This window comes from Rhipicephalus sanguineus, chromosome 1, assembly GCF_013339695.2.
Source record: "Rhipicephalus sanguineus isolate Rsan-2018 chromosome 1, BIME_Rsan_1.4, whole genome shotgun sequence".
Classification (NCBI taxonomy): domain Eukaryota; kingdom Metazoa; phylum Arthropoda; class Arachnida; order Ixodida; family Ixodidae; genus Rhipicephalus; species Rhipicephalus sanguineus.
This window is the reverse complement of record NC_051176.1, coordinates 24728149-24743274: the sequence shown is the minus strand read 5'-3', so window position 1 is coordinate 24743274 and position 15126 is coordinate 24728149. Positions and strand designations below refer to the sequence as shown.

The 15126-nt window shown below is 49.4% G+C and overlaps 1 protein-coding gene across 1 annotated transcript; it reads right to left on the bottom strand.

The window, feature by feature from the left end:
* Positions 1 to 4475: 4475 nt before the first annotated feature.
* LOC119400743 (uncharacterized) lies at positions 4476 to 6143 on the bottom strand. The gene is made up of 2 exons (XM_037667884.1): positions 5817 to 6143; positions 4476 to 5033 (listed from the first exon to the last, which is right to left on the bottom strand). Exons 1-2 carry the CDS (start codon positions 6141 to 6143, stop codon positions 4476 to 4478), a joined length of 885 nt encoding a protein of 294 aa, XP_037523812.1.
* Positions 6144 to 15126: the final 8983 nt, after the last annotated feature.

Genomic DNA, 15126 nt, shown 5'->3' with positions numbered 1-15126 from the left:
AACACTATGGTATGGAGCATTGTCCATGACAATTACGCTCCGTGGCTCAATATTTGGTAAAAGTTGTTCTTTGAACCATCTCTCAAAGCGTGGGCCATCCATTTCACTGTGGCAGTCACTGGTAACACACTTTTTCGCCCGGAAAATGAGAGATGCCCCATCCACGAAGCCGTTTTCGCTTCCAGCATGGAGGACAATGAGCCGACCACCTTTGCTGCTCGGTGCACGAAGCCCAGTTGAGACCCTTGCAGAAGGCGTCCTCAAGTGACGACACAGTGGCGTCCTTGGTATGCCCAGCATTCACCCAAGTGTCGTCAAGCTAGTATATAGCCCTGCGAAAGCAAGGAAAAAATGTGCCAGGTTTCTGTTCTCAACGAGAGGGGTCAGTTGAGAGAGAAGAAATTTATGATGTGGATCTAATATCATTATACCGGGCAGGCAGATATTTGCAGTTTTTGGGTGGTACTGGAAAATGCAAAAATAAAAAGAATGTTCGCAGAAGGTACCTACTCACATGAATAACAAAACACCTTTATTTAGAGCTATCCATACGTCATTAGAACACGTCGATACGTACTTGTGCCTTCGCTTGCTTAACCAGAATAACAGGCAAAATACAAATAAGAGCCGCAGATGTAGAAGCAAGCCATAAAAAAATACAAATCAAGATGAGCTTGGTACTTGGATGTGGGCGCGAAAAGACAAGGACGAAGGGAAGAAGACACACACACTGGCGCTACTGACAACAAAAAACGTTTATTTTCATTCACCAAGCCGACTTTATACCTTTTTTTTGCACACGACATTCAAGTGACCACTAGCATATAACATGAAAAACCAGCAATACAATCAACAACATGACAGGGTTGAAAACCTCCTATGACGAAATTGACCATTCTGCATCACCGGCCACCACACAGACCTTAACACATGCGCAGGTAGTCTAATTCCTTTTTGCTCAAAGATAGTGACGTTTTGCTAACACAACTTTCGCCAAAATAGTCTATCTGTTCAGCTTCGATTACTAATCTAGTGATTTCGGACTTGTTCTTGCCAACTACAACAGTATGTTCAAAATTGGGTCGGCACGTGCATTTATGGCCCTGTAGCACCAAAAACCCGTCAGGAGGAGTCTTGCCCACTTTGTTGCTGTGCTCTCTGAGCCTATCATTGAGGCAGCGGCCGGTCTGCCCAATATAAAACCGGCCGCATGACAAAGGAATCCGGTAAACGACGCACGTTTTGCACTGAACAAATGGCTTACTGTGCTTCTTCGGGCATATTATACTAATCTTCTTATCGGGGTTAGTTTTCTTGCACAAGTTACCCCGTTTATATGGGGCGGAAAACAGAACACGAGTGTTAGATTTGCCTGCAATCTTCTTAAGGTTATGCGACACTTGATGAATGTAAGGAACACTCGCTTTTTTAAGGGCGGGCGAACCTGTGGTGGTGGACTTATCTTGCGTACCTTTAGCCCGGCGGAGTAGGCATTCTGTTACAGACACTATCAGATGGATGGGGTAGCCGGCTGATTGTAGCCGTGACACTTGATGCCTAAAACTTTCGTCTAGCAAATGTGAACGCGAATTGATGAGCGCATTGTTGAGGCGAATTTTTGCAATGCCTCTTTTTATGAGCTTTGAGTGGCTCGAGTTGAAACTCAGTAACGCCTTTTTAGCCCTGGGCTCATACGCCCAGCAGGTGTGAGTACCTGTGAAGACAAAATTCAGATCGAGGAATCTAATAGTTCCATCGACAGGCAACTCGACAGTCATGACAAGAGGACTAAGGCAACTGCGTAAAATGCATACAATGTCATTACACTGATCATGGAACATATCCAACGTGCTGTTAAAAAACACCATAAAATCGTCAACAAATCTAAAAATGGTTACACATTTAGAATGTTGGTCAAGTGTCAGAGACAGACGACGGTCAATTTCTGCTAAAAATAAATTACTTAGAATGGGAGCCAAGCAAGAGCCGATGCAAATTCCTTTTTTCTGCAGAAACGGAGTCTCATTTCTTAAAATGAAAGTAGCGGATAGATAAAACCCAAGTAATTCTAAAAAAGCACCTACAGAAACACCGGCTTCACAGGAAAACTTCACAGCGCCCATTTCGTCTATACATTCTTCGACGCTCTGCAAGAGCTCGTCATGGGGTATGGAGTAATAAAGATCTTTAATATCAGCAGAGAATGCCATAAGGCCTTCGTTGGCATGAGCATTCGCGAAATCTACCACCTGGTCAGAGTTTTTTATAAGAAACGGATCTCGAATCTCAAGTAATCCGAGTTTATCTAGCAAATACGTTGCAATCTGTTTTTGCCATACGCCTTTTTCAGAGATGATGACTCTGAAAGGAATGTCGGATTTGTGCGTTATTGCACTAAAGAAAACATCCAGGGACAGTCTTTCGCTAGTTTCGCTAGAATTTGCCCGAAGAAGCACAGTAAGCCATTTGTTCAGTGCAAAACGTGCGTCGTTTACCGGATTCCTTTGTCATGCGGCCGGTTTTACATTGGGCAGACCGGCCGCTGCCTCAATAATAGGCTCAGAGAGCACAGCAACAAAGTGGGCAAGACTCCTCCTGACGGGTTTTTGGCGCTACACTGCTATAAATGCACGTGCCGACTCAATTTTGAACATACTGTTGTAGTTGGCAAGAACAAGTCCGAAATCACTAGACTAGTAATCGAAGCTGAACAGATAGACTATTTTGGCGAAAGTTCTGTTAGTAAAACGTCACTACCTTTGAGCAAAAAGGAATTAGACTACCTGCGCATGTGTTAAGGTCTGTCTGGTTGCCGGTGATGCAGAAGCGGTCAATTTCGTCATAGGAGGTTTTCAACCTTGTCATGTTGTTGATTGTATTGCTGGTTTTTCATGTTATATGCTAGTGGTCACTTGAATGTCGTGTGCAAAAAAAGGTATAAAGTAGGCTTGGTGAATGAAAATAAACGTTTTTTGTTGTCAGTAGCACCAGTGTGTGTGTCTGCTTCCCTTCGTCCTTGTCTTTTCGCGCCCACATCCAAGTACCATGACAGACCAACAAGCCCGCATCGCTACCCTCGTCAAGATGAGCGGCAACATGTACGAGGACGGGTGAATTAAAAATTAAATATTTAGCGGTACGAGAACTTCCACCGTTATTTCCTCTTCCTACTCTTTCAACTCTGTATTTTTACATGCGGCATTTGTGTTTTAATTGACATCGTTGACATTTATATCTCTGTACAACAAATCGAAGCAGTAACTGTACGTACGGCTTCTCCTTTCGCATTTCTCAAATGGTCCGCAGATATTTCCGCCGCCACACGATGATGTCGTTCCTTTCCAGCAGTGCACAGTTACGTTTTCGCTTCCGAAATGCAAATCCAATGTCATGCAGAAGCCTGCGCATCGTTCTGACACTCAGCTGCTTCGGTAGCCCCGCGTCGGTGTCGCCGATTACCTCGCTGAGGATCTTTTCTGCCGTTGGCGTCGCGTTGCGAATGTATGTAGTACATACTTTCCGGCGAAGAGCAGACAGGGTAAAACTATCGTACCGCTGCACTCTTGTCTTTTCAGTAACTTTTTTCATGATTCAGCCACGAAACGAAGCCTTTTACGCTTCGGAGACTTCAGGGTACCCTTTAAAACATTCGCCTTGAGTCGTGCGACAGTACGCTCGCTCACGCCGGTAGTCTGGCTAATCGAACGAAACACGGAAGCGACGGAGAGTCCCGGTTGCGTCAGTCTCACTTGGGCGTACACGTTGCAGACCACTTGCTTGGTTTGTTTCGACAGCTTTTGGTACTCAAGCTTCTTGAATATCCTGTGCGGCGGGCCAGTTGGCGAGCAACCGGAGGAAGAAGGCACTGGCGACGCAGAGGCCATTTTTTTTTTCTGAAGGGTGATGGTAAGGAAGAGAGCCGATGCGACGCCAGTGGGGAACGCGGCAAATAATAAAACCCGAAAAATATAAAACATAACGCTGTTTCACATACTATTACTAACAATTTTCTGGCGTTATCAATTAGCAGCTAATAATTATAACTGCACATTTTAAAATGATTAGGTTACGCACAAAAAGCTTTTTTTTGCAGAACTACTTTCAGCTGCGCAGCGACACTGACGAAACGGCGTGATTCGGCTCTGTAGCCTTGACTGCATTGCCGCAGAAAGTTGCCCCAGAGTATAGGCGCGTCCTGCGCGCCATAATAACGGGACATCTGAAACAATGGCGAAGCTTCCCAAATATTACAGCGCTCCCTACGCCAAGCGGGGCTAACAGTTTTTGTGGGTGAAACCCGATCCCATCAAAATAAAGAAATAAGGGCGTGCCGCAATGACCCTCTGAGAAAGCATCGTGCGCCGATGCTGCAAAAAAAAATCGCGAAGGCGAAAAAAACGAAGCGTGTACGTTCATATAGGAAAAAGAAAAACGAGTGGATAAAATTCTAAAAATTTCCTAGCGCGCATTGAACGCTAAGGCACACCACATGCAAGACCTCGGGGCTTGCGCAGCGCTGGCTGATAGTTCGTGATGCCGTCGGGGACAACGTCATAGTCCAGTGCGCCGAGACATCGTAGTACCCTGTATGGCCCGAAGTATTGTCGAAGTTTTTCGCTGAGCCAACGTCGGCGTATTAGCGGCCAGACCCAGACACGGTGGCCGGGCTGGTATTCCACGAAGCATCGTCGAAGATAGTAACCGTAGCTGTCGGTCATCTGCTGGTTTTGGATGCGTAGGCAAGCAAGCTGTCGAGATTCATCGGCGCGCTGCAGGTAGGTAGCAACGTACAGATTTTCTTCGTCAGTGATGTTCCGCAGCATTACGTCAAGCCTCGTTGCCGTGTTGCTTCCATAGACCAACTTGCGTGGCGTAATCTGCGTCGTTGCTTCCACGCCCGTGTTCTGTGCGAAGTACGGAAGGGTGGAAATCTTTTGTTCGATGTCGACGTACATGGCCAGCACGTCTGCGATGAGACTATTGGGCTGTAGCTGGTAGGCGGTAGTCCGGCGGTGGCTTGTCTGGCTGTATCTCTAGAGCGCCCGAGTTAGGTCAGCAGTAAAGGTCGTACCTTTGTCGGTGATGATGACCTCTGGGGCGCCATTACGCAGGACTTGAACATTTTTGAAACAGCGCAACGACGACGCAGACGAAGAGAATAGAACCACAAACCACAGCGCTGTGGTTCTATTCTTCGAATTTGGCTACCTCAGCGTCATTGCCTTTGAGCAGGGCTCTAGTTCCAGCACACCGTGTGAGGCAGGGGCGTAGCCAGGAAAGGGGGTTTGGGGGGTTCAACCCCCCCCCCCCCAGAAATTTTACAATTTTGCATGTGCATATATACACGCACACATACAAACACACGCACCAACATACGTAAAGTATGGTTGAACCCCCCCCCCCCCCCCCGAAAAAAATTTCTGGCTACGCCCCTGGTGTGAGGCAGTCGGTCGCAACGACGATCCATTCATTTCCGGAAGTCGACGTCGGGAACGGCGCTGATAAATCCATCCCTATTTGCTGGAACGGACGGCGAGGTGGTTCGATGGGCTGCAGATGTCTTGCTGGCCTAGACGGCGGTGTCTTCCGTCGCTGACAGGCTCGACAATTCCTCATGTAAGAAGGCAGCGGTGAGGCGAGGCCAGTAGCGGTTTTCTTTAATGCTCGCGAGCGTGCGGGAAAATTCAACGTGTTCAGCTGTCGGATCGTCATGCAAAGCTTTCAGAACCTCTGGACGAAATGCTAAATGTGTAACAAGGACGTAGTTGGCTCTAACATCTTCTTTAGAGAAACTACGGCAGTTCTCGCGTGAATACCTTCGGAACAACGGCGGCCCTGTCCTCGAGGTATTCTACAAGGCCCCTGACTTCCGGGTCGGCTCGCTGTCGTTCAGTGAAGCCGTCGGTACTTACGGTTCCCAAGAAGCATTCATCGCCCTGGTCGTCCTGCGGCGGCGGGTCAACGGGGGCTCGAGGCAGGCAGTCGGCATGAAAGTGCTTTCGTCCGGACTTGTATAGAACGGTGATGCCGAATCCTTGGAGTCTCAGACTCCACCGCGTGAGGCGACCTGAAGAGTACTTTAAATTAGCTAGCCAACAGAAAGCGTGGTGGTCGCTCACAACTTTGAAGGACCTGCCGTACATGTAGGGGCGAAATATTGATGTAGCCGAGATGATGGGAAGCCACTTCTTTTCTGTTGTGGAATAGTTCGCTTGCGCCTTGGATAGTGACCGGCTAGTATAAATGATAACGCTTTCTAGTACGTGAGTCCCCTGCACAAGGACGGCGCCGAGTACTATGCTGCTTGTGTCGGTGTGGATTATTCGTCGGAATGCGCAAGTATCAGAGGCGTCTGCAGGCGTCGTTTAAGTACTTGAAATGCTACGACTTGCGCCGTTTCTTACTAGAACGTCATGTCGGTTTTCGTGACGTGCGTTAGTGGTTCTGCGATCCGTGAACATTCCTTGAAGAAGCGTCTGTAATAGAGACAGAAGCCAAGAAATCGGCGTACGGCCTTTTTGTCGGTGAGTGGCGGAAGGGCACGATAGCTGTTTTCCGCAGGACTGGGTGAAGTCTAATGTTGCTAATAATGTACCCCAAAAACAAGAGTACCTTGTACGTGGAGCGGCACTTTTCTGGCTTCAAGGTGAGTCCGGGACATTTGAGTGGTTAGAGTATAGTTTGAGGAAAACACAACGACGTCGTCTAAATAAACGAGGCAAGTCTCACACTTCAAGACTGCCAGTACAGTATCCAAAAGGCTCTGCAATGCCGCAGGTGCCGAGCAAAGACCAAACGGCATAACCTGGAACTCGAACAGGCCGTCTGGTGTAGTAAATGCAGTCTTTTCTCGGTCTCTGTCGTTGAGTTCGATTTGCCAGCAGCCGGTCTTGAGGTCCACCTACGAAAAGTACTTCGCGCTGCGCAGTTGTTCCAGGGCGTGGTCTGCCCGTCGCACCGGATACACGTCCTTCGTTATTTTGTTCAGGTGACTATAATCGACGCAGAAACGTAGGGTTCCATCCTTCTTCATTAACACCTCCAGAGACGCCCACGGACTCTTGAACTGCTGAATGGTGCCGTCGCGTAGCATTTAGTCGACTTGTTTCTTTATGGCCTCGCGTTCTTGCGTCGAAACTGGGTACGGGCTTTGACGGATATGTCAGGCACTTCCTTCCGTTATGACGCGGTCCTTACGAAATGCCGCTTGTCGAACCCTTGATAAAGATAAGAAACAGTCCTTGTAATTGCTGCAAAAGACTTCGGAGCTGTTGCTGTTTGCAAGTGGGAAGACTTCAGTAGACGTCTCAGTGCCTGCAGGGATGGGTTTCGGTATCGTGTGTCTTCCGTTTGAGCCAATAGTTGTCATTAAATGGTTTGTCAGTGCCTCTATGAACTTATCGCTGAGGTTCCTTATCATTGCATTTGTAATTTGATCTCCACCAGGAGCAGTATTTCTCTCGGCTGCCTGAGCTGCCGCAAAGACCTCTTCCTTGGTTATTGGGGTGTTGAAGCTCTCGTTTTTTGCACCCGCGCTGTTCATTTCAATACTGAAACGATCAGTATTGTTTCCTATGTATCTGTCCTCAAGTGCATGTATCATATTTTTTATGTCATGCTTAAGGAAGGTTTTTGAACGGGTTATTCGCTATCGGCCCCAAAACTTCATAGAGGACAACGGCCGTTTCCGAGCCACAATGCTGGGTGTACGCAGCGGCCTCTACACTCAGGAGGCGTTCTTCCTATTACAAGAGGAAGTTCGGAGCACCATACCCAAAGGAGGAGAATATCTAATATTAGCCATTGATAAAAAAGGAGCATCTGACAATATCTCGCATAAGGCCATCCTGTCAGAATTAAAACACATCGGATGCGGGGAAGACACCTTCAATTACATGCTTTCCTCACAGCGAGGCAAGCTTCGATAAGGGTGGCACAAGTCACGTCGGAACCTCTTCTGATGCCAAACAAACGTAGCCTTCATGAGCCATCAGCTCTCGCCCGCTCTTTAATATCGCCATGATAGGACTCGCGCGAGCCCTCGATGATGCATTATAGTTGAGATACACCCTATATGCGGATGATATCGCCCTATAACGCGTGGATCGCTGGCTATCAAAAAGCAGACACTTCAAGAGGCTGCACAGCAGCTGATCGATTTCGCCAGGGCCAGCGGGCCCGGTGAAATACCTTGTCATCAAGCGACTAAGGAATAATGCGCAAAGGTATCGGAAGTCAGCTAGGTTAACAACCAACCGAAAAATTACTACACGGGAAGCACTCGAGAAATTGAAGCTTCATGTGAACACAGAGTTCTACAAACTCTTGGGTATCCAAGTTACACTCCATTGTCGCAAGATGAAGGGAAGCAGGTGGTATCGAGAGGCTAAGGAATTTGCCTTGAATATATATTTCCATGAGTCAACTTCTTACCGCCAACTCTCGGAAGTGTTGGTTTTGTCATCACCTAGGTCCCTTCGAAGGTGTATTTACGTTCATGCACCTGAATAATGATTACGGGGCTCTTATGAAGAGCTAGAAATATTCCGATTCAACCAAACCTCACAGAGAAAATCATCTCAGGAGCACTCCATACTTTACTCGATAATACAAAAATACGGGTGTCATGCAGGTGAGTGTCCTGGAATAATTTCTGCAGCGAATATTTTCTAAACTATCAAATAAACGGAATATTGTTTCACTAAAATTAACACTCTAGATACGTCCTTGTGCTTATCGGTAGACGTGGTAGACATATGCCACGACGTACAACAGTGCCTCAATGCTAATTAGTTACAATGCCCCTAATGCATACGCTAAGACGAATACAAGGCGAAAGCCACGTTCCTTTTCTTCTCAATGGACTGTATTGCTGGGTGCAACATGACGTCACTTAGCCAGCCTCAAGAAGCCAACTTCCTCCGGCACTCCCTTCCTCTTTTTTTGGGGCCTCTCTGTGCTGTAGCAAGAGCTTCTCACAATGCTTCCAGGCTATCTTTTGCGCTCGCACCGGGTTGCCTGGAAGATGGAGATCCGCTTTAAAGTGAAGCTTCCGTGAAAGTGTCCAAAAGTGCCTTTAATGGGTGACTAGATGATTTAGCAAACTTCGCTCTCTTTTTACAGCAAAGCTCTATATAGCTAGGACATTCTGACTCTACGCCGAAAGACCCCCAGTGCCCTCTAGAAAGCAGTGCAAAAAGGAAAAAAAAGTCATGCCATATCAATGAAGTGAATGATGATTGACGCGTTGGCTCGGAGATAATCGGGTAAACCGTGAATGCTCCGTACCATTCCTCTACTGTCATATAAAGACGTGACACGTTGCTATAGTAGCGATTGTAATAATATCTGGGGTTTAACGTCCCAGAACCACGATATGATTATGAGAGACGCCGTAGTGGAGGGCTCCGGAAATTTCGACCACCTGGGGTTCTTTAACGTGCACCTAAATCTAAGTACACGGGCCTCAGACATTTTCGCCTCCATCGAAACTGCAGCCGCCGCGGCCGGGCTTCGATCCCGCGACCTTCGGGTGAGCAGTCGAGCGCCATAACCACTAGAACACCGTGGCGGGGCATAGTAGCGATTGTGGCCAGGTTGTTGTCGAACCACAAGCGGTCGCAGACCTTGCAGCTGTGGCCGAACGTGTGGTCGAGGAAATCGCCCTTGAAGCGCGTGTCGGCGACACCGACTTCAGGTAGCGACCGCATTCGGCGCTTGGTCGCTGCATCCCGCGCCCGTACCTCTTCGAGGTTCTCTTGCCGCCGCTTCCGCGCTGCTTCGGCTTCGCGGGCTTGTATATCGGGGTCAGCACGACGCTGACATCTTTCTGCGGTCTCGCGAGCTCTCACCGCAAGGTCTTGGCGGTCAGCCCGCACTGCTGCTGCCTTGCGAGTCCTCCGCTCCGCCGCCTCTTCTTCGCTCATGTTATTAGTATCGAAGCGCACTGACTGGCGACTGTCGAAAGAGAGAGGAAGCGCGCAGTTGTGGCCCTCTAGCGGTCTCCTACCAAACTAGAGCACGCGCCGGCGTGTAGTGAGCGCCGCATGCTACAATTGGCTATGCTATATGTGGTTTTGCCTGCGTTATTATCATCACCAAGGCGCTCGAAGGACAAGAGGAAGAAGACCTTTTTCGCGCGAGCGTGCGCATGCCACAGTTGGCTATGCTATATGTGTTTTTGCCTGCAATAATATCATCATCAAGGCGCTCGAAGAACAAGAGGAAGAAGGCTTCTCTTTCGCGTGAGCTGAGCCTGTAGCGGTCGCCTCTGGAACTAAGGTTGCGCGTACGGCGCGGGACTTCGCCCCAGCTTAAGAAGCTGGCGAGCTAGCTCCTAAAAACTCACAAGGTCCCTTATGCAATCGCCTAAGCCGACTCGAAGATGAAAACCATCTTCTTTTTCTTCTCACTAGATGTATTCTTTCTCCCCCCCCCCACCCCCTCCTAAAGCTTTCTGCACTTAACGTGGTTTTGCACCGCACCAGGATCGGAGGCACTGCAAGCTTTCTGCACCTCGCTTGGTTTTGCATTGCCTCCATGATCGGCGCACCGATCATTGAGGCAGTGCAAAGCGACGGTGTCATGTGATGACATCATCATGTGACTTCACGGTGTATAACGTGAAAAGATTTAGCGATCAATGATGTCATGATGACGTCATCTCGTGATGATTTTTTTTTCGCATCACTCCTGTTGAGGACGCCGACGGTCAATTTTCGTGTTTCATGAGGCATCTAAGGCTTTCACATTATTATTGTGTATTGAAAGCTAACAGCCTGGCCTTGTATAAAACAAACTGGCCTCCGCCTTGTCGCCTCTGTCCCGTACACTAAACATGTTCGCTGGTCATCCACCTCACAAAATAGAGTGGCTCCTCATTTTTTTATTTTTATTGCGATAGCAATTATACAGACACCCTCGACGGGTTTTTGCAGTCGCCGTCATGTTCCGTATCAATTACAAATTGATAACATCACCCCGCGCAGCGTATGTTCCACCCGCGAGTAAAAGATCGCGTGCTATGGCGGCGAACACGGCTGAAGCGGAGATTAAACGAGGCGGCCGCCTCCATCGCACAGAGGGCGCATGAGCGATAACATCACCCCGCGTGGGAGGCCTGCCGTCGATTGCTCGTCAAACAGAGAGGAAACGTCCCAACCGTTTTTCGTAAGGAGCATACAGGTACGCCAGGGCAGGAGAAGTGGGGGTGCGTCGCTCGAAGGTCTTTGGCACGCGCGCTCTCTCGAGGCCTCAGGAGATGGCTCGTCAAGTTGCTGTCTTCTGAACGCTTACTTCGCGTACAAGGAACTGATAGCACGAAAAGCGCTTCGGTCCCTGGAGCGGCCATATTTAATTAAACCAGCGTTTTGTTGAGTTACGCAAGATGGGATTTAAAAGAGTCAGCTGCTAGCCTGCTTTGTATAACAATACAATTTGTTGGTATCGAATTCATTGCTTCGCCCTTAAGCGAAACTGATTTTTTTAACCGTCAGTGATTGACCCTGGAAAGCGAGGGGAGGACGTGTAACATGGCGTAGCCGCTTCACATTGAGCATTCCGACCTATATATGCACACACGCACGAAGAACTAAAGGTTATATCATCACGTGGGTACGATGTCTCGCATTCACTTTCACCGCTCTCACGACGTACCACTGACAGCTATGAAGCAAGCGCCCCTGGTGGGATTTTCGGCGAGAACTATTTACTTGTTGACTATTTACTTGTTTGTGGAGGCATTGTTTCTACCGATTCGCTACTACAGAAAACTCTTCAGACGTGTAACGTAAGTATAGCAGTAACCTGTCCATTTATTTGCCTGCAATATTCCAGAGAAGCGAAACGAGCTGCACCAGAGTGCTGCGTGTGCGTCCTTGTTTCCATCGAGAGTGGAAATTTCCATGCTACAGGTGGAACGAAAGAATTTTCCGAAAGACGACAAGCGCCCACGAACACGCCCGTGGGAGGCGCGATGATCAGTTGGCAAAAAGAGAGCGCGACAATCACGCTGACGTCGCTGCACTGTCAAAATGTTGACTGAGTGGCGGCGCTGACGCGTTCACACGCGGTGTTCCTTTGAAAACCGCCGCAAATGCCGCACATACGCACGAGACGCCATGCTCGTTCTTGTAGCAGTTTTGATCAACGCTGCTATCGCGTGCTCCGCACTGTCTTCCTGTCATGACCGCCGTAATGCAAGCTCGGAGCAAACTCGTGTGCCCGAGAATCTCGGGCCATCCTGCATAGCACCCCTGTTCCCAACTCTTCAGCTCCGGATAATTTCCGCCCTTCTATTGCCGACGAGCTACCGCCATCGTATAGTAGCGAACTTGTCGCCCTTCTGAAAGACTTCCGCTCGTCCTTCGATTGCGCTTAGCCAACCTTGGGCCGCACGACGAGCGTCACACACAACATCGACACCGGTTTACGTGCTCCCTTACGCCAACGACCCCGTCGAGTTTCTGCGGCCGAGCGGCAAATTATCGACGAACGATTCGACGACATGCTTAAAAGCACAGTGGTTCAGCCGTCCCAAAGCCCCTGGTCCTCTCCTGTCGTACTTGCGCGCAAGAAGGGTGGATCAATAAGGCTCTGTGTCGACTATCGCCGCCTCAATAAGATCACTCGAAAGGATGTGTAACCGTTGCCACGCATCGATGAAGCTCTCGATTGTTTAGAAGGGGCAGAATATTTCTAGTCTTTAGATTTACGCTCGGGTTATTGGCATGTACCAGTGGCTATCACCGATCGTGCGATTATTCGCACGATCGAAAGCCGAGTGCAATTATTCGGTCAGTGAGAAGAAATGCCTTGCCATAATTTGGGCTTTGGCTAAGTTTCGTCCGTACCTCTATGGCCACCCTTTCGAAGGACTACCATGCTCCGTGTTGGCTCTCATCACTGAAAGATCCGTCGGGACGCCTCGGTCGTTGGGCGCTTCGGCTGCAAGAGTACGATATTCGTATTGTGTACCGATCAGGCCACAAGCACTCTGATGCTGATGCGCTCTCCCGCTCACCGCTAGCGTCCTTTCAGAAGCCACGGATGTGGCTTTTCGCGCAAAGAAATCACAAGGGGAGGGTTAAGGGGAGCGTCCGACACCGCTAGCGTCCTACACAGCTTCTCCGTCAGCTTCCTTGTCGCTAATCGACGTCGCAGACATGTCGTTGGAGCAACGCAAGGATGCGTGGGTTTGCCACATGCTGGACTTTCTTGCTGATCCATCAGCTTACCCCGCTGCAAGAACTCTTCGTCGCTAAGCGCCCCATTTCGCTATTCGAGGTGGCCTCCTCTATCGGCGGAATTACGCGTCTGATGGCCGGAGGTGGCTGCTTGTGATATGTGATGGTGGCTGCCTCACTACATGCGCAGGGAAATGTGCGCTGCTTTTCACACCGACCCGCAAGGCGCTCACGGCGGCGTTCTCAAGAGCTACAACCGCCTGCGCCAGCGATACTATTGGTGCGGACTGTATTCATTTGTGTGCAAGTATATCCGCACTTCTACGCCTGTCAGCGGCGAAAGTCTCCACCTCAACGACCAGCCGGTACACTTCACCGTCTCCAGTGCCCGGCGCGTCCATTTGACCACATTGGTATTGAATTATACGGCCCGCTTCCTTCGACGACTTCTGGGAACAGATAGATCGTAGTCGGCGTAGACCTACTCACACGTTATGCGGAGACTGCAGCTTTGGCCACAGCAACAGCCAGAGAAGTTTCATTTTTCATTCTACGCAGCATCGTCCTTCGCCATGGCGCCCCGCGCGAACTTCTGAGCGACAGAGGACGTGTTTCCCTGTCCGAAGCTATTGAAGCATTGCTCATTCAATGCAACATCGTTCACCGCATGACAAACGCATATCATTCACAAACCAATGGCCTAAACGAAAGATTTAATCGCACTCTCGGTAATATGCTGACGATGTACACCGAATCAGGTCAGACCAACTGGGACACCGTCCTTCCTTTCGTGACATATGCGTACAACACTGCAACGCAAGGGACCGCAGGATTGTCACCGGTATTTCTTTCATACGGACGCGAGCCATCATGCATGCTGGACACCATGCTTTCTTACACACCTGACACATGTGAGTACACCCCAATTTCCGACTATGCCAGGTACGCAGAAGATTGCCGACAGTTGGTCCGCTCATTTACGACAGAAGGCCAAGGTCACCATAAGCTTAGGCGTGACGACGACGGACCTCTTGCTGCTTTCAAGACAGGCGCCCTCGTCTGTCTTTGTGTTCCACCGAGCACTCCTGGACTTTCATCCAAGTTAATGGCCCGATATCACGGCCCCTACCGCATTCTTGCTCGGACTTCTCCCGTCAATTACCAGGCCGAGCCCTTGACACCATCTGATGACGTCGCGGCCGAGAAATCGTCCACGTGTGTCGCATCAAGCCATATTATGACCCCGCTATCTTCTCAACGCGTTAAGTCACCCGGATGGCTCCGCTATTCTCCGGGGGCCAATGTAGTGAAGAGAGGACGAAGACGAAGCACACGAGCATGCTAGCAAGCAACCAAGCCGCAGTGCCGACAGTAGGAGGGGACACCAGGTGGCGCATGCCGGGATTTTACAACGAAAGCTGTTATGAGATCATTTCACCGGCCGTTTTTGGCGCCGTAGTTGTCCGCTGCCGCCGCCGGTGTCCGTAACCAGTATCGCTCGAAATAAGAAAAAAACGAAATAAGAAAAAAATTCCAGGATGGAACGAGGTTCGAACCCGGGCCCTCTGCGTGGGAGCCCAGTATTCAACCTCTGAGCCATGCCGGTGCTTGAAACCGCTTTGAAAAAGGTCCTATACAGGCTTTATGTCGGGAAGGAACCACATTAGCATATGCAATATAGCGTGGTAGAAGAGTAAAATAAGCACCAAGCGTCGCACAGCGCGAATTCTGTTACCAGGCGTCACACAATGCGAATTGCGCAACGAGTAGGTTGTTGAATGCTTCCAACCCATTACAAAGGGCTCTGCCATAATTCTTCATCGTCATCAGGCACAGCATCAACAAAGTGCGCGTAATGCCTTACATGCGTTTAGCAGGTACGAACGCCCTCCGTAGAATGACGAAAAATGTCGCAGTGCATGCTGCCCTGCTTCACAAAAAT

Bases quoted from the DNA above. Each gene is read 5' to 3' on its own strand.
- LOC119400743 (XM_037667884.1), bottom strand. From the start codon at position 6,143: ATGTACGGCAGGTCCTTCAAAGTTGTGAGCGACCACCACGCTTTCTGT. The intron at 5,034-5,816 runs GTATTCACGCGA...CGGGCGCTCTAG, and splicing joins GGGCCGCCGTTGTTCCGAAG to AGATACAGCCAGACAAGCCA.